Here is a 24,064-nt window from a genome sequence, read left to right on the forward strand (position 1 = left end):
CAGGATTTGAGCAGGGCTGGCCCTGAAGCCCTGTGTCTGTGCCCATTCTCCTTCCTGATCTCAGAGTTCCTATTTTCTCTGCACAGTAATTTCATCACAGTTCATCTACTCTGATATTAATGGCCTCTCCTCTTCCTGTTTCTCTACTTTTCCCCACTTCCCCTTCCTGACTCACACACAAAACTCAATTGAAAGATGCAAGGTTGGCTTTCTCTGTCATCCAGCGATGACGCGTGTCCCCACGTGCCATCCAGAACTGTGACCCGAGGTCCCTTGGTGGAGACAAGCCCTGTGGGAGCTGGTCTTGTTAGACCTGGCCAACAGAGTGTATCTCCTGCATGCGGACCTTGTGCATGTCCTGAGCTCCTGTTTCTGTAGTTTTTATGTTAATGTGTTTTATTTTTTAGAATAGTTTTCGATTCTAAAAAGCTTGAGACGATCGCAGATACTGTTCCCATATACCCACTCCCGAGTGTCCCCATCGCTGACATTGTGCGTCTGTCACCACTAGTGAACCTGTGTTGATAGAATTAACTGACGTCCATACTTTATTCATATTTCCCTAGTTTGTGCCTGTCTGCATTTTCCATCCTCAGAACCACTCAGAATCCCATGTGGCACAGAGGCCTCATGTCTCCTGGGCTCCCCTTGGCTGGGACAGTTTCTCAGACCATCTTTTAATGACCTTGACTGTTGTGACCACCGAGGGGGTTGGGGGGGTTATAGACTGGCCCCCTGCTGGGATTAGCCTACTGTGTTCCTCATAATTGGGCTGGGGCAAAGGGCTGGGGAGGAGACCCCGGGGTGAAGGGCCTTCTCCCCCTCACTCCACAGCACCTGCCTCAGCAGGGCGTGCCGTGTGGCTGGCAGCACCTGGGCCACCTTTACTTCTTCATGCTATTTCATTATCTTTTTAGGATCTAAGTATAGTTCTTTTAATTTAGTTTCAGTATTTAGGCTTATTTTACAAGATTCAGCCTTGGGTTGTTTTATGGTAAAGTTCTGGTTTTGTATTTCTCAGATTTTCTAGTATCTCTCCTTTCAGTTTAACCCTTATTGAACTAACATTCCTGTTATACTTTCTTTCAACCAGCTGTAAATGGACAAAGTATAAATGATTTGCACCCTTCTCAGAGGGAGCTTTGCCAGTTAGACTTGGGAATGTCCCCATGTGACATCCCAGCCCAGTCTCCATGTCCTTCCTGTCCCTCTTTTTTTTTTTTTTTTTGAGATGGGAGCTTGCTCTGTTGCCCAGGTGGAAGTACTGTGGCGTCACCAAAGCTCACTGCTGCGTCAAATGCCGGGCTGGCATGGTCTTCCCACCTCAGCCTTGTGAGTAGCTGGACTACAGGTGCCCTCATTTTAACATAAATAATATAATTATTTTGATGGTTCATTTAATCTCTGAACTTTAGGTTGTAATATGTAGAAAATCAACAAAATTTCAGTGTTAGAGACATATCTGTGATGCCCACGTCTGAGGCAGAAGTGACAGGCAAAAGAGCCTGTGCTGGTAGGTGGCTGATGGTTTTCACCGGTGGGGAGGAGATGGCTACCATTTAGTTGGCCTGTTTCTAGCCATCGCCATAGTTAAAAGCGGTGGCCACTTCTTAGAAGCCCTCAGAATATGCTTCTGGGCAGCAGAGGGGAGTGAAATCTGGCAGCCGATCCCTGTGCAGGCACTGGCTCCTGCCCGGCCACTCAGCCCACTCCCCAGACAGCTTGGACTGGGCACTGGTGGGGGTCGCAGTTAGCCCTTTTCAAGGTGGATGGACATGGCAGGGTGCTAATGAGGTGAGGTGGGCGTCAGCCAAACCCAGGAGGAGGAGGACGACTGGCAGGCTTCTCTCTGTGATCGTCAGGTCTCTCCCAGTTTCAGCCAGATTTGAGCGGGGTCAGCACGAGCAGCCTGCTATGCCAAGACCAAGGCCCACACCACTTTGGGCTGGGAGGTGTCTGGGCTTCTGGAGGAGGCCTGCAGGGAGCCCCCAGCCTGGCCATGGGATGCAGTGAATTCGTCGCTGCTTTCTGGTAGAAACATACCCTCCCTCTTCTTGCTCATGGTCAGCTCCCATCCCTTCAGCTCTTGCTTTGTAAGTTTGATGAAAAAGCAACCACAGTTTCCATATGAGGACATGAGGTCGAGGCTGGGTCCCCTGCAGGGTCCACAAAGTCCCAGCTCAGACACCTGTCCCAGCCTCAGACTCTGGGCTATGTCCTGCATCTGCCCTCAGTCCCCAGGGCGAAGGCCTGGTTCCCTCTGCCTCTGGCCCAGAGACAGGTCAGAACTTCCGTACCAGAAGCAGCTCCTAGGTGTGGTTAACATACATGGTCAGGACCTGTGACGCTTCTCCACAGTGCAAATGCTGCTTCATTTGTTAACTCAGCAAGCATTTTCAGAGGGTCTCCTGTGAGCTGACTGGGGCCTCTTCCTCTGTCTGCAGAGGGTAATGCTGCAGATCCTTGCCTCAGAGGTCAAGTTCAGCCAAGAGGTGGGGTGTGCAGATGCCAGCTCAGAATCAGGGACTTAGTGTGATACTGGTCAACACGCCTGGGGGTTGCAGGCAGGGCAGAAATGGTATTGCAGCAGGGGGAGCTGGAGGAGGTGAGGAGGAAAGATGAGATGGACATCTGTGCTCAGAAACATCCACTGTCATCACTGTCTCACCCTTTGGCGTTACCTTGCCGGCCTGTGAGAACCCTGATACCAGCCTCAGGTGGTGGAGGACTTTGCTTCATGTGACTCAGCATGGCCCACGGAGACAGAGTTTAGGGGCTGCAGGAGCAGTATCAGGCCGACACTGCACACTTAGCTCCTGTAGCTCCAGTGAGTTCTGGGAACTCGGGTGAGTTCCAGGACAGCAGGAAGGCCTGTCCAGGTGAAGAAGGCTGTTCCTTGGAGTCAGCCCACAGCAGAGCAGAGGGTTCAGCGTGGGGGCAGGCCAGGGTAACTATTATGTATGGTGGCAGGGATGTCTCAATCTATACCTTTCTATAGCATTTTGGGTTTTGAGCCTTGAGTATTCTATAAATTTAGGACATGTACAAAAAACTATATTGAAAATGTAAAGATATTCATATGTATTTGTAGTTTTCACATTGAGACCAGGTAAGGCACTCATGGGCTCTTCATTTGAGGTTTCGAATTGCACATGAACTTGATGGACCCCCTGTACATGTTTGTTAAATATCTTGGCCACTTGGCCAGTGTAAATGAGTCATGCCAGGGGGTGAGGAAGACAGTGCCCCTTTAACTGCCTGATGGACATTCTTAACCTGTGGAGGGCCGTGATGCTGTGACCAGTATACAACGTCCCCCCTACTTCAGTAGGATCTTCCTGGCTTGATGGCCACCTGCCCTTGTTAAACTCTGGATACATGAACCTCTTAGCACAGTCCGTATCTGTCTCTGAGTCCGTATCTGTCTCCTGGTGGTGGCCTGACGTGTGAATAACCCCTCAGAGGCTCACTCCAGGCCTCTCAGTGTCCTCTCTGCTGGGAAACCTCTTTCTAGCACCACCACGTTTTTTTCTCACAACAGACTCTTGTACCAGTGGGTGGGCAGCATCCTGCCTCTCAGGGTCCTCCCGGTGGCCACGTCTGTTCATGGCCTGGCATGCCATTGTCTTGACTGTTCAAACTTCCCACGTGGGGCACGGTGGCCTGTGTTCAGTGCGTGCCTTCCTACTTCCCACAAAACAAACCTGATGACCTCTATTAAGGAGACAGGGGCCAGGAGATGTAAGGGGGGGGGGGCAGAGATGGTCAGAACTCGTGGAGGAGAGGAGCTGCCCAGCCTGGAGGCCAGCGCTACAGAGGCCTGGCGGCTGTGTGTGCTGCCCCCGCACCGTCAGCTGCTGCAGCCCCTGATCCCCTGCACACAGCGTTTCTGTCAGCTGTCTCCCCCCTCGCCTACCCCTCTGTAAAAGCACAAATCCCTGAGATCTAGAGACTTGGAGAATAGCCGGGGTTGGCTTCAGTGCCTGGTAGGTGGGGGCGCTTGCACCGAGAAAGCTGTTAAGTATTCACGTGCTTTTCTTGCTGGACTCCTTTTCCCCCTGGCCTTAATATGTCATCTCTGTGGCCTGATTTAGGGAAACAAGCACAGGTTGGAGCCTGTGGAAGGTGGCTGCCCCAGCAGACCCCAGCTGTGTCCCTCTGTCTCGCCGGTGCTGTGCAGAGCGTGCTGTCTGCTGTGGTTTTTCTGTGCATTTGTAGATTTTTTTTTCTTTTCTTTTCTTTTTTATTTATTTATTTTTTTTAAGAGAGAGAGGCTCACTTTATCACCCTTGGTAGAGTGCCGTGGCATCACACAGCTCACAGCAACCTCCAACTCCTGGACTTAGGTGATTCTCTTGCCTCAACCTCCGAGTAGCTGGGACTGCAGGTGCCCACCACAACGCCCAACTATTTTTTGTTGTAGTTTGGCTGGGTCCGGGTTCGAACCTGCCACCCTCAGGTATATGGGGCCAGCGCCCTACTCACTGAGCCACAGGTGCTGCCCCATTTGTAGTTTAAAGTCTTGTTTTGCTTTCTACTTAATGGGACCTTTACCCAAGTACCAGAGCAAGCAGGAGGGGAGAGGGCCCCCCAGGCCCCACATGGCAGGTGCATGGGGGTGTGGGTAGGTACACGGGAGCTGGTGGTGTCAGGGGTTCCCACAGCACAGCAGCCTGATCAGAACAGAGACCCTCTAACGTGCTGGTAACTGCCCAGCCCCAGTGCAGAAAGCGCATGAGAGTTTTTGTTTCAAGTACTCTGCCTTCCATGCTTCGAATTCAAAATGACAATGGGAGTTAGTGACATGTTATGACTCTTTGATCAGATGTGTTTGAGGAGTGTCACTTTAAGTGTGGGGGCTTTGCTTTGACTTGTCAAACCTCCGGTTTAGAAACAAAGGAGCCTTTCCGTATAGGATGGGCGGGGGTGTTGGTGCAGCCTCTCTGGCCCTCTGGGTGAGTCTCTACAGGGGGATATCTAGTCAGTGTCATAAATTTGTCAAAGCCCTCAGGTAATACACCGCCTCCCAGGCACATGACAGGCCTGCCTGCTCCCTGGTCCCCAGCCCAGTGCCCCCAGCTTCCTGACCGCCCACCCCCATCTAGCCTCGCTCCCATTTCTACAGAGACACCCGCAACCCGCCTGATAGGCTTACTGACTCAAGGAGGATGCTTAATTACGGCGAGCTCCCCTGGGAGATAACGGGCAGGGCTGCAGCCGCCCGTGGGGCACTACAAAACCTCTCCTGCCTGTGGGAAGAGGGGCTGCCAGGGAGCTGGGCAGAGATTGCAGCTTTTCTCCTCCTGATCTCAGAAATTCAGTTCTGAACATTCCAACCCCCAGGTTGTTAATGGCCTTTGTCTCTGGAGTGGAGCGTGCTGGGAGCTGACAGCACCTAGCTCTCTGCAGACCACCTCCTAAGTGCCACCATCAGTTTCTCTAGGTATCAACCCTGGGAGCACACTTAACATTGTGACCATATCCCATGTCACTCTCTTCCCGGCTTAATGGTATCTGTGCCCTGTATGTCACACTCAATCTCCAAGTTGCCTCTACTCACATTATTTCATCTTTGATCCCATGATGTGAGCACAGATTTTTAAAAGTGTCCTGGCTCGCAGTGGGGGGGCGGGGGTGTGGCCTGGGAGCTGGGCAGAGATTTTGTTTGGAATCCTGCCCCTGCTCCTCCATGAAAACAGAGTTTTTCCACAGGGCATGGATGCACAGTCCCCTGAGGACCCACAGGCCAGCCTGGCATGAGGGGCTCCTGACATTGCAGCTGTGGAGATGGCTGTCTCCTCCAGGGTGCCCCAGGGGCACCCTTCTCCTCCACATGGAAGCCCTTTTCTCAGGGACCCGTCTCTACCTGCCCCCAAGGCCATGCCCCTGAGCCTCAGTCTTGGCCCCCATCTTCCAGAACCTCCTTCACCTTTGGGGTCTACACTTGCCACTGGCATGCACCTTCTCTTCTAGGAGTCTGCTGTGATCAAGCCCCACACCCCAGATCCCTGGGACAGCTGCGCTCAGTGTCTCTACCTTGGGCTCCTCGTCCTCTGTGACCCCTCTTCAGCAGCTGCCCCTTGGCTCAGATCTTCCTGTCTCTGGGGGATGGGGAGGAACCATCTTTCTGTCCTTGCTGCCCACAGCCTCTAGCTGGCCCCTGCTGGCTCAGTCCTTACTGCAGGTGCTGGCGTGCCCTGTCTGAACCGTGGCCTGCTGCTCTGTCCCTCCTGGGCCGCAGCTCCTGCCATGCCCTGCAGCACCTCCTACCCCTGTGCCATCCGCCCCTGCCCGTCCTCATCCCTTATTCCTCCTACCTCTACAGTCCAGAACCAGATTTGCCATTTCCTAGCAGAATAGGGTCTCCTCCTACTGTCTCTGCCCTCGCCCACTGTCCTTCTTCCCTTGGAAAATCCTTCCGGCTTCTCTAAAAAGCACCCTACCCACAGCTCCCAGCCAGCGGCCTTGCCACGTGTGGTAACTGGTCCTCCAGGAGCCACAGCAGGGAAGGAACGTGCCTGCCTCTCCAGGTGCGCTCAGCCCACAGTAGGGCCCAGAGGGTGAGATGCAGGGTGATTGTATAGATGAGACTGTTGGCAGGTGCAGGAAGAATCACACACCCAGCAGCATCTTTAGCACTTTAACTTCCCACTCTAGAGCTATCCCTTTGGGTTAAGGAGTTGGGCCTCTAGAAAACACCTATTAGAATGTGACCATGTGGGCAGTGCCCATAGCTCAGTGTTTTCGGTGCTGGCCACATACACCCACACTGGCAGGTTTGAACCCAGCCCAGGCCAGCTAAACAACAATGACAACTGCAACAACAACAACAAAAATAGCCGAGTGTTGTGGCAGGCGCCTATAGTCCCAGCTACTTGGGAGGCTGAGGCAAGGGAATTGCTTAAACCAAGAGTTAGAGGTTGCGTAAGCTGTGATGCAATGACACTCTACTGAGACTGTCTCAAAAAAAAAAACAAAAAAATGTGACCTTGTGAATAATCTATATTATATTTGCACAGATTATTGTTTTTCAGTATTTTGTGAGTCCAAGCAAAATTGCAAGAAAGGCTTTGGCAGGGTCTCTAGACATGGGGCTATTTTCAGGTGTGAGACGTGTCCCAGGGAACATTTGCTGGGCCCAAGTGACAGAGGAAAGAGGGTGAGCAGAGGCCGCTGGCACACACAACAGAGCCTGCAACGCAGCAGCAAGCCCCTCCCGCCCTGGGTAGCCAGAAGGTGCTTTGCAGAGACTGGAGCTTCACCTCTGAGAGCAGGGGAGACCCCAGGCCTTTTCCCTCAGCCAAGAAAAAGGTATCTGCAGGCAACAGTGCTGGCTGTCTTTTTCAAATGGAAATGAGACTTGAGAGGAGAAAGTAATTAAGGCATAAAACATTCATCGCCCACTTGTTTTTTTTGTTTTTTTTTTTTTACATCACAAAGGCACTAGAAACCCCTCTGGTCTCTGTGCTCACGGCTTCCTCTTCTGTCTTTTCTCCACAGTCGTGCCAGGCTGACCTCGTCAAGGACAACGGTCACAAGTACTTCCTCTCCGTCTTGGCGGACCCCTACATGCCAGTAAGCTCAGTCGCCATGCCCTTGACAGCCTCGGGACTCCCGTCCTCTGCTCATCTTCTGTCACTGCTCAGTGTTCCACTTGGGGGGCGGGTCACCTCTCAGGCTGCATTGGCCTAGTAGGGGTCCCGACAGGAGGGGGAGGCTGCTGTGGCTCCTCACCACCGCCAGCTGCTGCAGTCTTAGCATGGGGCAGGCAGCCGTTGCCCTGTCTCTGTCTCTAAGTGAGATTGTAGTTGGTCTGAACGCACAGCGTCCGTGTCTCAGTGCGCCCTCCACACTGCAGTGACATCTGCTCTGCTCACCACCCACCACATCCCAGTGACCAGCATAGCGTCCGTGCCCCAGTGTGCCTTGTAGGTGTCCACTGCGCCCTCCACACTGCAGTGACATCTGCTCTGCTCACCACCCACCACATCCCAGTGACGAGCACGGCGTCTGTGCCGCATTGTGCCTTGTAGGTGTCCACTGCGTTCTCCACACTGCAGTGACATCTGCTCTGCTTACCACCCGCCACATCCCAGTGACGAGCACAGCGTCTGTGCCCCAGTGTGCCTTGTAGGTGTCCACCGCGTTCTCCACACTGCAGTGACATCTGCTTTGCTCACACTACCCTCCACATCCCAGTGACGAGCACGGCGTCTGTGCCGCATTGTGCCTTGTAGGTGTCCACTGCGTTCTCCACACTGCAGTGACATCTGCTCTGCTCACACTACCCTCCACATCCCAGTGACGAGCACGGCGTCTGGGCATGGTGGGCCAGGTGCCCATGACGGACCTGGAACGTGACAAGGCATTGATTTGCCTTATTTCAGGAAGAAAGGAACAGAAGAAAGGAAGAAGAAAAGGAGAGATCATAAGTTCAAATTTCAAATATCTTTTATTGCATTAAATTGTTTAAGAATTAGTAATCCACAAATAGGGTATATAGTAATATCCTGTAAATGTATCATAATTGATTCTTTTATTTCCTACCGCAACCTCCCACCATAGTAATTAGAACAAAATAGAGACCCTAAATAATAATGTATCTTCATTTTGCCAGAATATTCAAGTATAGTAGCTTATTCACACTTGGGTTGCACAAAGGAACTTTTGTAGCTAGTTTTTAACCCTCTAGTTGGTTTCCTAAACTAACTGATAAAAAAAAGAATAGCAAACATTATAAACAGGACTGTTATATCAAAGGCAAATAGCATTCCTGGGCTTTAACTTATGTGTTATACTCAGACGTCGTTGTGGGCAGTTAAAATTCAGACTTTATGTGAGCTTTGGAAATCGTCACATCCCTGCTCTGCGAGGTGGGTACAGACACAAGCCACGCAGGAAGAACAGTGCTCAGCTGGTGGTTCATGTACAGGGATGAGCTGGGCTGACTTGAGGGGCCTCACCTCAGCCATGGCTAAAGTTCTGAGGACACAGCCAAGTTTAGAAGAAGCAAGAGTAAACCCCCAACTGTCGAAGACTGAAGAGACCCAGGAGTGCCCTGGTGGGCAGCAGGCATGGCCATCAATGATGACCCCACGGGAAGACCCTGACCCTGAGCCCATCCAGGGTGGGAGACCTGGCAGACAGGGCCTGCAAGGTGGCTCTGGCCCCTTGTTGAAGGAGACTGGCAGACCTGCCCTCTGCTTCTGAGAACATACTGCTTTCTCATGTCTTGATAGGAAAGGAAAAAGAAGAACGGCCTTCACAAAACACGGAAGCCTCAAGCCTGTTCTCCACACAGTTGCACAGCCTGTGTGCGTGAGAGCCGCAGCACGGAAGCCAGATCAGGGTCCCTGGAGCCTCCTGGGGTTCGGGAAGCAGCAAACACAGGGCCTTTCTGTAGGAACACTTTCAGCTCAGGGACTCAGGCCAGAGGCCTACCCAGCAGCCTAGGTAAGGGTAGGCAGGCCCACATCATGTAAGCCCAAGAGTGAGTGTGGGGAGAGGTAGCTCCTGAGAGTCAACGCGAATGGACTTTCCAGAAAAGCCCAGCATCCACAGACGTGCATTCAGATGGTTGGGTAAAAACAACTTGGTTTAATTCTGTGACATAAACCATTGTGTTGTTTCTTTAGGGATGTGTTGTTTCTTTGTGCCGTTTATAAGAGAACAGTGTATTCCATGCTTCTTATTCACTCTCCAGAATGATAAAGATCACTTTTTAAGGCATAGATCTGAGGAGGGAAAACAAAACCCACAAAACAAGAAATTGTAGTCATGGCACTGGGCCCTGAGGGGAGAATCGGTTAAGGAACGACCCAGAGGGTTTCTGTGACATGAGGGACGACGCAGAATGAGGGGCTGAGACGTACCCCACGATGAGAGGTCAGAGGAGAAGCGCTGCCTAGTCAGAGAACAGCTCCACGTCTGATCAAGAAAGAGCACGGTGAACTCTAAGAAGTTTAAATAAGAACAAATTCACACATAAGCACATCACAATCAAAGTAGCAACTATCACAAATTAAAAAAAAAAAGTCTGGGCACAGTGGCTCACGCCTGTGATCCCAACCCTTTGGGAGGCTGAGGCAAGAGGGCGCCTAGAGCTCAAAAGTTTGAGTCCAGCCTGAGCAAGAGCAAGACCCCGTCTCTACTAAAATAGAAAAACTAGCCAGGTATGGTTGCAGGCACCTGTAGTCCCAGCTACTCGGGAGGCTGGGGAAGAGGACCACTTGAGCCCAACAGTTTGAGGTTGCTGTGGGCTATGGCTCCACGGCACTCTACCCCCGGTGACAAAAAAAAGAAGAAAGGAAAACCTTGAATGTAACCAGAACAAGCAGATTATCTGCCTAAGCTAACCAGCAGTTACACAGATGCAGCCTTCCGTGAGCAGTGGCAGGTGACAGGAGGCAGCCGAGGCCTTCACCATGCTGAGGGATGACAGCTCAGCCTGGACCTCTCCACCAGCTGTCACACAGGATGAGGGCAGAGCGGACACACTTTCAGACAGACAGTCCACCACTGTGGCCCCCACAGAGGGTAGCCGTAGAAACGATGGTGAGGAGGGAAGCTGGACACACAGGGAGCAGTAGTCAGCAAAGCCGCTGGCAGCGTGGCAGCGTGTGCACGAGCTCCAGGGGGAGTTAGCTGGCACTGATTCGAGGGGTGGAACACGAGGAGGAATGTTGGAATTAAGGCACCCTGAGCGGAATGTAGAACTGATCAGACTATTTATGCACATGTAAAAAATGTAAAGCACCGGGCGGTGCCTATGGCTCAGTGAGCAGGGCGCCGGCTCCATATGCCGAGGGTGGCAGGTTCAAACCCAGCCCCGGCCAAACTGCAACCAAAAAATAGCCGGGTGTTGTGGTGGGCGCCTGTAGTCCCAGCTACTCGGGAGGCTGAGGCAAGAGAATCGCCTAAGCCCAGGAGTTGGAGGTTGCTGTGAGCTGTGTGATGCCACGGCATTCTACCGAGGGCCATAAAGTGAGACTCTGTCTCTACAAAAAAAAAAAAAAGTAAGGCACCATTCAAAAGTTAAAAAAATACACTGATTCCAAATCAGTAGAGGAGCAAAGAATGGAAATTGATGAGTCTGGTAGAAGACAAGAACGTGGAACATAATTTCAACTCTGGGCCCACATGTCTCACTGTCAGAGTGTTTGGCTAGAGGACAGGTGCTGAGCTGGGTCTAGGCAGGTGGCTGGGGAGCTGCTTGTTGACCTGGACACATACTAGGCTGCCCTGTGGCATTGCTCCACAGAGAATCAATCTGGTCACCCGGAGAGGCCAGCCCAGGCTAGGGGATGCTTCCACAGCATGTTCTTGGCTGCAGTCAAATCGTAATCAGCAATAAAGCCACTCTTGCTGCTGTAACTACTCATTGGCTCACCATGGAGACTCACCTGTACCCCTGAATCCTGGCCCTGTCAGTCCACGTGTGACAGACACAGTGTGAGCTAAGTGGGTTACCACAGGGGTCCACACGTCAGGACACCAGGCATGAACTAAGTGGGTTACCACAGGGGTCCACACGTCAGGACACCCATGTGTGAATCAAGCGGGTTACCACTTTTTGTCCACATGTTGGGACACCCTGGTATGAACTAAGTGGGTTATCACAGGGGTCCACATGTCAGGACACCAGATGTGAATCAAGTGGGTTACCACAGGAGTCCGCATGTCAGAATCTGGGGTGCTTTAGAAATGGTGAGTTTCCTTGGCCACAGACCAAAGCTGGTTTCTGTTTTCCAGGCTGAGCACAGGACCATGACGGCCTTCATCCTTGCCGTGATCGTCAACAGCTACAACACAGGGCAGGTGGGTACCTCAGGCACTGGTAGCCCCAGGCCTGCCCCCAGCATGGCACGGGACTGGCTCTTGATGGTGCAGAGAAGCTGGGTACAGAGAAGGTCCTGCTCTCTGAGATGGGAAACAGCAGTCTCAGGAGAGGGCCAGCAACAGGGTGATGCTTAGGCAGGTGCACCCAGCAGAGACCAGATCTTCTGCTAGCCGTCCACTTGCTGGGAACACCTGACACCTGGAGTCCCCACTCAGTCCCTCCCCCTGGGCTCCACACAGACACCTGACAAGTAGGACAACTGTCATCCCAGTCTGGAGCCCCCACTCTGCTCCTCCCCTCTGTTCCCCACTGAGGACCACCACTGTGTCCCCTCACATAGGAAGCCTGCCTGCAGGGAAACCTGATCGCCATCTGCCTGGAGCAGCTCAATGACCCGCATCCCTTGCTGCGACAGTGGGTGGCCATCTGCTTGGGGCGGATATGGCAGAACTTCGACTCCGCGCGGTGGTGTGGTGTGAGGGACAGTGCCCACGAGAAGCTTTACAGCCTACTCTCCGACCCCATTCCTGAGGTGAGCCGTGAGTCCCAGAGTCCCATTGGACACTGCTTGGGAAGGGCTCACGCTACAGACAGTTGCAGTAGAAGCTCCAGGGCTATGTGCATGTAAGCGCACCACAGTCAGCCTCAAGGAGGGCAGGGTCATGGGCTGGTGTCCCCTGGGTGGTGAGGGGCTCGAGCACCTGGCACTTCTGTGCACAGTGTCACTCTCCAGCCTTCTGTGGCTTGTGGGGCAGGGAACTCATGATTCCCACTCTTCACACAGCAGGGTGCAGGCGCCTTGGCCAGGCAAAGGGCAGGCAGATGTGCCCCTAGCCCCAGCCCCAGCCACCTCCCAGACCCCGGTCAGGCAGAAGACGAGGAGCGGAAGCAGCATTTGGGTTGGATAGTGTCACTTGAGGCTCCCCTTTTCTCGATAACATGAGTGTAGTTCATCTGTCCTTGAACAGGCTGAGGGCTGCTGGAGTGTCCATCCTTTTTTTTTGACTGTTGGCAGCAGCCATGGACCTTCCCATGCTTGGGGATGTCCATGGACGTGGCTTGCTCTGTTAACTGCCACAGAGGATGGCATGTCCTCAGTGTGACCACCTTGCCAGCCACCACGCCCCAGCCACACTCAACATTTAGAATCAGCCTACAGCTCAGTTCCTTCTCCGGGCTCCTCTTCCTCCCAAGACAGCAAACCCTTGCAGTCCTCCCCTGGCCATCACCCCTGTGCTCCTCGCAGTCCTCACCCAGCTGTCACTGCTATGCTCCTCCCTGTCCTCCCCGGCCGACACTACTGTGCTCCTATTGGTCCTCCCCCAGCCATCACTGCTGTGCTCCTCCCTCCCTGTGCTCCCCCGGCCATCACTACTGTGCTCCTATTGGTCCTCCCCAGCCATCACTGCTGTGCTCCCGATCCTCCCCAGTCATCACCGCTGTGCTCCTCCCTCCCTATCCTCCCCCAGCCATCGCTGCTGTGCTCCTCCTAGTCCTCCATCCTCCCCTGGCTGTCACTGCTGTGCTCCTCCCGATCCTCTCCCCAGCCCCACCCCCATCTCCCCTGTCTTCCTCCCCAGTCATCACCACTGTGCTCCTTCCAGTTCTCCCCTGGCTGTCACTACTGTGCTCCTCCCGATCCTCTCTGCCTCCACCCTCGTCTCCCCTGTCATCCTCCCTTGGTCTTCACCACTGTGCTGCCCATCCTTCCTGCTAGAAAGAGGAGCTACACCAGTGTCCCTGGGCCCCCGGCCAGCCCAGTCCACTCCCTTGTGTGCTCAGGTCACTCTGGTCTCCCCTGAGCTGTCTCTGCCTCCAGCAGTGCCCAAGCCTTCCCCTCCTCCCTTCCCCATTCATGTGCCATGGCCTGTTCCAGCCCCTCCCATAAGCGCCTGCCTGATTTGGCCTTTTAATTCCAGAAGAAATGCAGTTCCCACCGCCTCAGCCTATCCACAATTTCTCATGTGGGGCAGGCTGGTGCCTTCCAGCATGCCCTGGCTTCCTCTCCCCACATCTGCTCCATCCATATCAGCACTGCCCGGGCCTGAGCGTGTCCAGTGACTTGCTGTGAGGCTGGACTAGCTGGCTGAGCTGAACTATATTAACTTGTAGGCAGAGATGCTGGTGGCACACACACGCATGCACACTCAGACCAGCACAGGTGTCTGACTCCTTGCCCCTCCTTCAGGTCCGCTGTGCAGCAGTCTTTGCCCTTGGCACGTTTGTGGGCAACTCTGCAGAGAGGACGGACCACTCTACCACCATCGACCACAACGTGGCTATGATGCTGGCCCAGCTGGTCAACGACGGGAGCCCCGTGGTCCGGAAGGTAGGTGGGCCCAGCCCAGCGCCCTGCTGCCTCCAGGCCCGGCTGAGCCACGCCATCTTGCTATCAGCAGTGAGGGCTCACTCCTGCCACATGCATCCTTTGGAGAGCAGATCCTTAAGTGTTTGTTTAATTCTCTCCAAGATGTGTTTCTTCACCAGCCACTCGTATGTTTGCCTCATTTAAAGGTGTAGAACAGGCTGTGTCTCCTGGCCGCCTATGCAGCGGGTTCCTTCCTGCCTGGGAGACACACACAATGCCGTGACTCAAAAGAGCAGTAACCACCACAGACGGTGGAAGGTTCACACGGCATGTCCCATCCCGCGCCCGTGATTGTCAGCAACTAAACAAGACACTTACAAATTGGAGAACTTACTTGTCCAGTTTAGATGTAGCAACATCACAGATTATTGTCTAAGATTCATACCCACAAGAAAGTCAGTTCTGGGCAAACCTAAATCCCTCCCGCCCCACTCCAGCCAAAAAGGGACTTGTTGGGGATGCTCTGCCTCCCGGAGCACGCGGGGGATGCTCTGCCTTGCGGGGCACATGGGGGATGCTCTGCCTCGTGGCTAAGAGAGACTCTTGGGAGGAGGTGCGGCCCTGCCTGGGAAGGAACCCTGGGCAGGAGCTCGTGGCTGCTCTCGGAGCAGAGAATGTTTCATTAGATGGGCAGGAAATGTGGTATGGGGGTGCCAGTCTGTGTGGACACCACTGCCTTACTCAGCAGGCTTGAAGTCTGGAGCCAGACTCAGTGGGAAGGCACGCTCCATCTTGCATCCCTCCTAAAGGCCACCCAGGTCACCACATGGCAGGTTTTCTCAGGAAACCTTGAACATAACCAGGGGAGGCCCTGGAGACAGCCTTTCCCTGATCCCAACCTTTTACCCTGCAGTCCTCACTGGCAATGTTGTTCCTGAGTCTGCCATCCTTCAACTCACACTGAATCCTTTTCCCACATCAAATTGCTTTAAGTGTCACTGACTCAAGTGGCAAATCAGTAGTTTCATTGTTAAAATGATTTCAATGGAGAGGAATGTTTTCTGTTTTCCAAAATCCATTTAACAATAGAAAGGATGTTGATTGTAACATCCCTGAATTCCCAGGATTGGAATATTCCAAGGGTCTCAGCATGGCCCTGGGTGTCTGGCCTGGTTTAGTCCCTCACTGGCCCTTTGCTGTTGAGGGCATCCTAGGTGCTGAGTGCTCAGGCGGTGTCAGCCCTGCGCCTGCACCACGGTGGTGTGGTGGTTGCCTGCCCGCAGGGCCACATGCTATGCCTGCATCCCAGAGGTGCAGGCTGTGAACATGGGAGGGGCTTAGAACAGCTGCCAGCCAGGACACAGCTGACTCTGGAAAGGCTCTTCTCTCTACTCAAGAGGCCAAGATGTGGCCGTGTCCGGGAACCTAAGAAGAGCTCTTCTCTCCACTCCTTCTTCAGACCTTGTTCTCTGTGTACCCAGAGGGTTGGGGCCCCAGGGACCCTGCCGTACACTAAGCCTGGCTCTTCTCTAGAAACTGCACTTGAGCTGGGAGGAGGGAGTGGGACATATGCTGTGTCCAGTGTATCCTGTGCCAGGGAAAAGTGCAGCAGGAGGAGGCTAAGGTGGGCAGAGGGAGCCCGGCCAGAGGATGCTGGTCAGGTGGGACTGGGCAGAGGTCCACGTGGCGTGAGCAGGAGCCAGGGGCACAGGGGTGGGAGGCTTCCCAGGCAGAGGGTATGGTAGGTACATAGGCCTAGAGCAGGGACCATGTGGACTGGAGGACTTTGACACAAGATGCCAGGAGGGAAGGTGCTGCCCACTAGGCCCAACATTGGCATGGGAGGGAGCAAGTACCCATAGGACTTGCTGGGGGTTGTGGGTGAGGGACATGAGATGAGGACGGCAGGTGGCCCCAGGGCCCTGTTCTGAGCAGCAGCAGAGGGAGCGGCTCCCCACTGAGGGGCAGCTCTGGACAAGCAGGTTAGATGCAGCCAGGGTCTGACTGGTGACCTGTGTGGCCTCAAGAGCTTTGGACAAGTAACCAGTTGCATCTGGGCAGAGGCCACCTCCTTTCTGCTCCAGCCAAGTAGAGGACAGATGACACCTTTGACAAAACTTGGAAACCCAGCAAGTGTGCAGCCCCATGACCACTGAAGTAGTTTCCCTATCTGCAGAACACGAGGGCCAGAGAGGACATGTCTGCACAAGCTCAGACCATCCTACAGAAGCTGAGGGTATAAGCCACGCCCTGGCACGTTTGCAACCCAGAGTTGATTCCCATCAGCGCCGTTCTCTTCAAGAGCCAGAGCCATGACTGCAGTGTCTTTACAGTGGGCCTGCAGCGAGGCTGTCTGTCTCTACTTCTTGGTACAGACTGCTCTGCCATGGGCCCAGCACTAGCTTTTCTTACTCTACGTCAGTGTAAAGGAGGAAAATCGGTGTTTTTCGAGAATACGTGCAGACTTTGTCTTCCCTGCAAGGGCTCATCCTGGTAGCACTTGGCCCATCTGGGCTCTGGGGAGACCAGGGCCCTGGGGTGGGGCTTCTCGGAGCTGCCCGGGGCTCCTGCCCAGGCTGCACCTCCTCCCAGGAGTCTCTCTTAGCTGGCAGTGCAGTTTCAGGAACTGCGTAACAAGTTTTACTTGACTTGTTAGAAACCTGGCCCACCTTTGTGCTGCTGACTTTCAGGCCTCTGTGTGCTGCACTGTGCACTGAACTGTCTTAACAGAGAAGTCGGTGTGTCCATTTCCTTGGCCTGAGTTGTTTCGGCCTGAGGGTGATGTTGTTGTCTGTTTTGTTTTGTTGTGTTTTTTTTGTTTGTTTGTTTTTGAGGGTGATGTTTTAACTCTAGAAGGTTTCCCCTTCTTCATCTTGATGCTGCCTTTTGCCTCAGGTTGCTCTGTGTTCAGCATGACCTACCGTGAGGTCTTGGCTCCTGTCCGGCCCAGGGTCCCAGCGTTAGTCACAGACCTGAGGCTGGAAAGCCACCTCCCCTACCCTGAAGCTGTGTGACTCATGCTGTGTCCTCACAAGTCCCCGAGCTGCACCACTCACATCTAGCAGGCGTTGGCAGACTCTAGCCGGTGCTCCAGGGCATTCCTTGGAGTCTGCCATGGCAAGCTGGTGGCCCTAATATCTGGGCAGGACCTCATGTGCCCTGAAGCCTGCTCTGCTGGCTCCATTCCTCCTGCTGACTGCACGGCGTGGCCCTCACTTCTCTGCAGCCCCTCGGTGGTGTCCCAGCCTCACTGAGTGTCACTGTCCTCCTTTTGGCAGGAGCTGGTGGTGGCCCTGAGTCATCTTGTCGTCCAGTATGAAAGCAATTTCTGCACTGTGGCCTTGCAGTTCATGGAGGAGGAAAAGAACTACCCGCTGCCCTCGCCTGCGGCCACAGGTACCCACCACGTCTGAACCTGCTCCCACTCCCCACCCTCTCACCATATCCAAGCCCAGGCTTCTCAAACACCTGCCCCGAGTGGTCCCTCTCCCTTCTGTCCTCCAGGGTGTCAGGGAGGATGTCCAGGGCAGAAAGGGGTCTCTTTACCCTGACTAATGTTCCTTTTGCCCTTTTTTTGGAAATCAGACTTAGGGAGATCTTGACAGCACTCTTGTGCAGGGGCTTACAGAGGAGATCCTAGGGCACCTCCCATCCTATGACAAATAATGCAGTTACATCACTATCATTGGTCAGTCAGGAAGCTCTTCTCTCAAGTTTGTGATTTTTGCTGAAGAAGGCAGTCTGTGTTGCATCACGGTGGACTGTCACCTCCAAACACAGCCACCTGTGCAGTACAGAGGGCTCAGGGTAAAAATGAGGCATGGCTGCAGTCAGCACATCTGGCAAAGAAGGTGGACGGTGAACTTGTGAACCTGCCAGTAAAAGCAGCTGGGGTGGGGCAGCCAGCAGATGGGCATCTCACCCTTGCCCCAGGGTATGTGGTCAGCTGTTGTTCTGCCAGGGCCATCAGGGCAGTGCCCGCAGCCCATACCACCAGGTGCTCCTGTGTGCTCGCAGTTGTCCTTACTGCCCACAGAGCAAGGAACACTTTGTTCAGCTCTGCCCAGCTGGGCTCTGGGACCCCTTCCATCACTCTGTCCAGGGGGTAGCTGCCCCTGTTGTTGTGGCTGCAGACTGTCCGACTCTGGCCTTCCCTCTTGGCACCTATGGATAATGTGCATGTCTCTCCTTCCTCCCAGAGGGTGGGAGTTTGACCCCAGTGCGAGATAGCCCATGCACCCCCAGACTGCGCTCTGTGAGTTCCTATGGAAACATCCGTGCCGTCACCACTGCCAGAAACCTGAACAAGTCTCTACAGAACCTGAGTTTGACAGAAGAATGTAAGATACCGGGTGTCCGTATTGGGGGAGGGTATTTTTGAGTCTTTTATCTCGATAAGTGCCACTGTGTAGGCCCCTTCTCTGTCCGCCCACATGGGCATCAGCCACTGTGCCTCTGGGCAGCCGCAGGGCTACAGGGCACACAGCACCCCGTGTATGCTCCTCTGAGGGCCAGCCCCCACCCTGGGCAGCCGGTGAGGGGTGTGTGCACACGCATGTGCATGAGCCTGTCAGTGTAGGGGGCTGAGCTTTATTTTTTAGCAGAAAATACACATTTCAGCCATACCCTGGTTGTAAGGCCTGAGAGGCCCGAGGCACAGTATGCTGACCTTTCTCTCCATGTTGGGCAGCTGGCAGCTCGGTGGCCTTCTCCCCCGGAAACCTCAGCACCAGCAGCAGTGCCAGCAGCACCCTGGGCAGCCCCGAGAACGAGGAGTACATCCTGTCCTTCGAGACCATCGACAAGATGCGCCGTGTCAGTTCCTACTCCTCCCTCAACTCCCTCATCGGTGAGTGGGCCCCTCCCTCTGTGACGGGACATGTGGCCTATGCCTGTGCTTTGGCCGTGCCGGACAGGCCATTCTGGGGATATCTGAAGGCAGCTAGATCACAGAGGAAGGCTGCTAGAACCTTCTGCCTTCTGTGACGAACAGATACAAGTTCTCATGTAGACTAAGCTCCCAGTAACATAGAAAGTTGGTGCCAACCAGGGGTGAGTCTGCCTCTCAGGAGACATTTTGGCTGCCACAACCAGGGCCACAACCAGTGGGGGTTCCTGGCACCTCCCGGGTGCGGCCAGGCCCGTGGCTCTGTGTCTCTTGTGCCCAAGATGGCCCCACAGAGACTAAGAGCCCTGTGGAGGGAGGTGGGAAGGGCATCGCCCCACCTGTAGAACTTCCAGGGAGCTTTCACATCTACTTGTTTGACAATTTGACACTTTACTGCTTGGATATTGAAACTCGAGTTAAGGTCAGATTCTTACCTTATTCTGCCATGAACCTTACATTCCTGAGTTTATTGCTGGATTGCCGAAGTAAACCAGGATGTAGGAAGTCACCACGTCTCCTTACTGTGTAGCCAGGTGTGTCTGCAGACTGCTGGTGGCATGTTGAGGGCTTACCCAAGTGAGCCTTCTCCCTTCTGACCACCCAGAGTGGTTCACAGGCTTCATTTGACTTTTTTTGTGTGTGTGTGTAGAGACAGAGTCTCACTTTACTGCCCTCGGTAGAGTGCCGTGGCGTCACACGGCTCACAGCAACCTCCAGCTCCTGGGCTCATGTGATTCTCTTGCCTCAGCCTCCCGAGCAGCTGGGACCACAGGTGCCCGCCACAACGCCCGGCCATTTTTTTGTTGTTGCAGTTTGGCCGGGGCTGGGCCTGAACCCACCACCCTCGGCATATGGGGCTGGTGCCCTACTCACTGAGCCACAGGCGTCACCCTGACTTTTTTTTTTTTTTTAAGAAGCATTAAGAAGCATTTTAGGGGCAGCACCTGTGGTTCAGTGAGCAGGGCACCAGACCCATATACTGAGGGTGGCAGGTTCAAACCTGGCCCCAGCCAAACTGCAACAAAAAAATAGCTGCAACACCCCATAGTGGTGGGCCCCTGTAGTCCCAGGTACTCAGGAGGCTGAGGCAAGAGAATCGCCTAAGCCCAGGAGTTGGAGGTTGCTGTGAGCTGTGATGCCATGGTGCTCTACCAAGGGTGATAAAGTGAGACTCTGTCTCTACAAAAAAATAAAAAAAAAAAAAAGAAGCAGCATTTTAGACCGTGTGTAGTGGCTCACTCCTGGCATCCCAGCAATCTGCGGGTCCAAGCAGGAGTTTAAGACCAGCCTGAGCAAGAGCAAGACCCCATCTCTACCAAATATAGAAAAATTAGCCAGGTGTTGTGGCAGGCACCTGTAGTGCCAACTACTTAGGAGACTGAGGCAAGAGAATCAAGCCCTAGAGACTGAGGTTGCTGTAAGCTATGACGCCACAGCACTCTACTGAGGGCACAGAGTAAGACTCGGTCGCAAAAAAGAAAAAAATCATTTTAGACACACAAAAATATACAGAGACCTACATGAGAAACCTGTGTCTGTTACATTCCTAGCTGGAGGACTGCAAGTCAAGGTCAAGCCCTAGAGCTTCTGCAGCCCTGTCCCCTCCAGAGCCACCGCACACGTCCTCTCCTAGGGGCTCTGTACTGGCATCAGGCCGTCATGTAGCACATGACCTCACAGAGCCTGTTTCTCACAAGAGCCCCCCAGATCAATCCTCTCTGTTGCCACCCCACATATCCCTCCATTAAAAGCTGTAATTAAAACTACATTTCCCGTGCTGTCCCAACCCACTTGACATCCAGGTCCTCCCTCAGCTGCTCCTCCAGGCAGGCCAGCCTGGGCTAGGTGTCCCGTTGGGCATCTCCGTGTTGCATGCTCGAGCCGGCCTGTCCCACCCAGAACTGCCGTTGTTACAAGCTCCTGTAGAGTTTCTGCTTCCTGCCGATGTGCCTTGGGGGCAGTCTGGCCCCCCTCCTCCATGTCTCGTATGGGTGGGGTGCAGCCACCTGGGCATGTGTCCCGCACACACCTCTGGCCAGGTCCATGGTGGGGGCCCCAGTCTCTTTTGTCCAGTGGCCAGGGTCCAGCCTGGCCTGTGCTGAGAACAGGCAGGACTCACTCCTATGTGGGGACCTGATTCAAATGGGGCTGATGGACTGAGTGTGACCCCACTTCCCATGCAGTGGTCTTGTCCCCGGGATGGGCAGGTGTGGATCAGAGGCCTGGGCCAGGTAGGACCAGTTTTCAGGACTCTGCTAAATACAGTGACATTTTTCCATTCTGAGAAAGCGTTACTATAGCAACAGGTCCAAGATGGAGCTGTGATCAGGGCCCAAGAGGGCACAGAAGAACCACAGCAGCTACCAAACCAGTTCCTTCAAGCTCCCTGGCCCCCAGGACAGCATGGGGAACACTGCCGTCGTTCCGGCCCCTGAGGAAGAGTGGGGGCGTCTCACTAGGTCACCGAGGCTATCCTGCTGCCTCAGCTCCCATAGAGCTGGGATGGCAGTTTTCTTTTCTTCAAGGCATCAGGAAGTATTGCTGTAAAAGCGCATACTTCACAAGCCCCAAGCCAAATCCAGATGCCTCAGCAGTGAGCTCCATCCAGGCCGTGGGATCTGGATGCTGGATAGGGAGGTGTTGGTTTAACCTTCACTGAAAACAGCCCAGCGTGTGATCAAGAAGAGGGAAGCTGAGCAGGGCAGCTGCCCGGGAATGGCACGAGTTCCGAGACAAAGGCTTACAGCCCATTAATTCAAGTTCTTCTCGTCGGAAGAGTGGTGACAAAATGAACAGCGTTGTTTTCCACTGTTACAAGATTAATTATGTTTTTAGAGCAAAGTCCTAATTAAAGCCGTCATTAAGGTTTGACGGCCGTAGCACAGTGGTTACAGCTCTAGCCACATACACCGAGGGTGGTGGGTTCAAACCCGGCCTGGGCCAACTAAACCACAATGACAACTGCTACAAAAAATAGCCAGGCATTGTGGCAGGCGCCTGTGGTCCCAGCTACTTGGGAGGCTGAGGCAAGAGAATCACTTAAGCCCAAGAGTGAGGTTGCTGTGAGCTGTGACACCACAGCACTCTACTGAGGGCAGCATAATGAGACTGTCTCAAAAGAAATAAATAAATAAAGCCGTTGTTAAGTGTGTCGTGGCCAAGTGCGGTGCTCGTACCTGCAATCCCAGCATTCGGGGAGGCCAAGGCAGGTGGATTGCGTGAGTTCAGGAGTTCAAGTCCAGCCTGAACAAGAACAAGACCCCATCTCTACTGACAAAATAGAAAAACTGAGGCAAGAAGATTGCTTGAACCCAAGAGTTGGAGGTTGCTGTGAGGTGTGATGATACCACGGCACTCTACCCTGGGCAACAGCTTGAGACTCTGTCTCAAAAAAAAAGTGTTCCTTATGGGGAATCTGAGGACCTGAAGAGAGGATGCAGGTATAGCCACCCTGGCCTGAACATGCTCCTGTAGAGTTGCTGCTTCATGTGAGCAGCAGCAGGTCTGCAGCTCCACCGGGCAGGAGGGAAGGAAGGGCAGAGCGACTAGTGCTGTGACTCTCCTACAGGCCCCTCCTAGTTATGGGTGCAGCCCTGGGGAGTAGCTGAGTAGGAGTGTCACAGTGACCTCGACCTTGGGCACACAGATTTCTGGAGCTGGGCAGAGGCTCTTGGCCACCCACGTCCCTAGGATGGAGCATCAGAGATGTGACCCCACTGAGCCAGTCCCCCAAGGCCAGGAGGCAGCCTGCAGCTCCGTCTCGAGGGAGAATGCCTTCCCCTCTGAACTACTCTGCCAGCCCAGACGCATATACAATTCAGAATCGCCACAGAGCTCTGGGTAAATCTCCCTGCATCACCTCTATTCAGAACATCGTGGCTATTGCTCTGAAAAATAAATTCTGAAGCCATCAGTTACGGTCTTTTATTACTTTTAGTCTAGACATGAAAACAGCTTCCCAACACTTATGAGGAGTTCAGTGATGCCACACAGGAGCCTTTGGAACCAGCTAGCAGTTCAGAGCCTCCCACTCCAGATTTGTCTGCAGGGGCAGGACTCCAGCACTCTGCCCTGCTTCCCCTGCTGCCCTGCTCCTGGTGGATGGTTCGGAACCATGTATTGAAATGGCTGCATTCTGTTTTGGAAACAGCAGATTAAAAAAGCTCCTCTAACAGCGAGCCTGAGAGGATGCTATGGCCGAACTGAGGAAAGAAGTAAAATAAAGACAAGAATTCCAATTACTGGCTGGGCTGGGTGTCTCATTCCTATAATCCCAGCACTCTGGGAAGCCACAGCAGGTGGATTGCCTGAGCTCAGGAGTTCAAGACCAGCCTGCAGAAGAGCAAGACCCTGTCTCTACTAAACAGAAAAAAACTAGCTGGGCATTGTCATGGGCACCTATGATCCCAGCTACTAGGGAGGCTGAGGCCAGAAGATTGATTGAGCCTAAGAGTTTGGGGTTGCTGTGAGCTGTTACACCACAGCACTCTACCCAGGGTGACAAAGTAAGACTCTGCCTCAAAAAAATAAAATAAAAAGAATTCTGATTATCACAGCTTTTTTACCAGTAACATAACAGCTTTTTTACCATCCATCATAGTTTCAGAGACTGACTGGCAAAACTCAGGTGTTCTCCCTGTTTCATAAACAGTGTCTCTCGGTGTGTGCAGGAGATGGGTCCCAGGACACCTAATCAGGGATGTTTGATTCCTGATAGGAAATGGCACAGTACTTGATATAACCTACACGCATCTTCCCATATGCCTGGTATCACCTGTACATTCTTTGTAACACCCACACAATGCAAATGCTATATAAATGATTGTTGCACTGTATTAGTTTTTTATTGTTTCTCAAGTATTTTTGGTCCATGGTTAGTTGAATCCATACATGCAAAACCACCAACACAGAAGGCCAACTGTAATAAGAATAGTTTTAAAATATGGCACTGTCATGCTGGTGGCCCTCACCTGGGAGGCTGAGGTTGGAGGATGGCTTGTTGTCGGGACTTGGAGACCAGCCTAAGCCA

The 24,064-nt window shown here is 53.4% G+C and overlaps 1 protein-coding gene across 2 annotated transcripts in view; it reads left to right on the forward strand.

Moving 5' to 3' along the window:
• RPTOR (regulatory associated protein of MTOR complex 1) overlaps window positions 1–24,064 on the forward strand; it is a 333,344-nt gene that overhangs the window by 259,700 nt on the left and 49,580 nt on the right. For both annotated transcript variants that reach the window (XM_053568488.1, XM_053568489.1), the window contains exons 14-20: window positions 7,501–7,575; window positions 11,752–11,817; window positions 12,180–12,371; window positions 14,028–14,168; window positions 17,426–17,543; window positions 18,347–18,487; window positions 18,838–18,996. In XM_053568488.1, coding sequence (XP_053424463.1) covers window positions 7,501–7,575; window positions 11,752–11,817; window positions 12,180–12,371; window positions 14,028–14,168; window positions 17,426–17,543; window positions 18,347–18,487; window positions 18,838–18,996 — 892 coding nt within the window. The remainder of the gene's footprint in view (window positions 1–7,500; window positions 7,576–11,751; window positions 11,818–12,179; window positions 12,372–14,027; window positions 14,169–17,425; window positions 17,544–18,346; window positions 18,488–18,837; window positions 18,997–24,064) is intronic.

This window comes from Nycticebus coucang, chromosome 18 (genome assembly GCF_027406575.1).
Source record: "Nycticebus coucang isolate mNycCou1 chromosome 18, mNycCou1.pri, whole genome shotgun sequence".
NCBI lineage: Eukaryota > Metazoa > Chordata > Mammalia > Primates > Lorisidae > Nycticebus > Nycticebus coucang.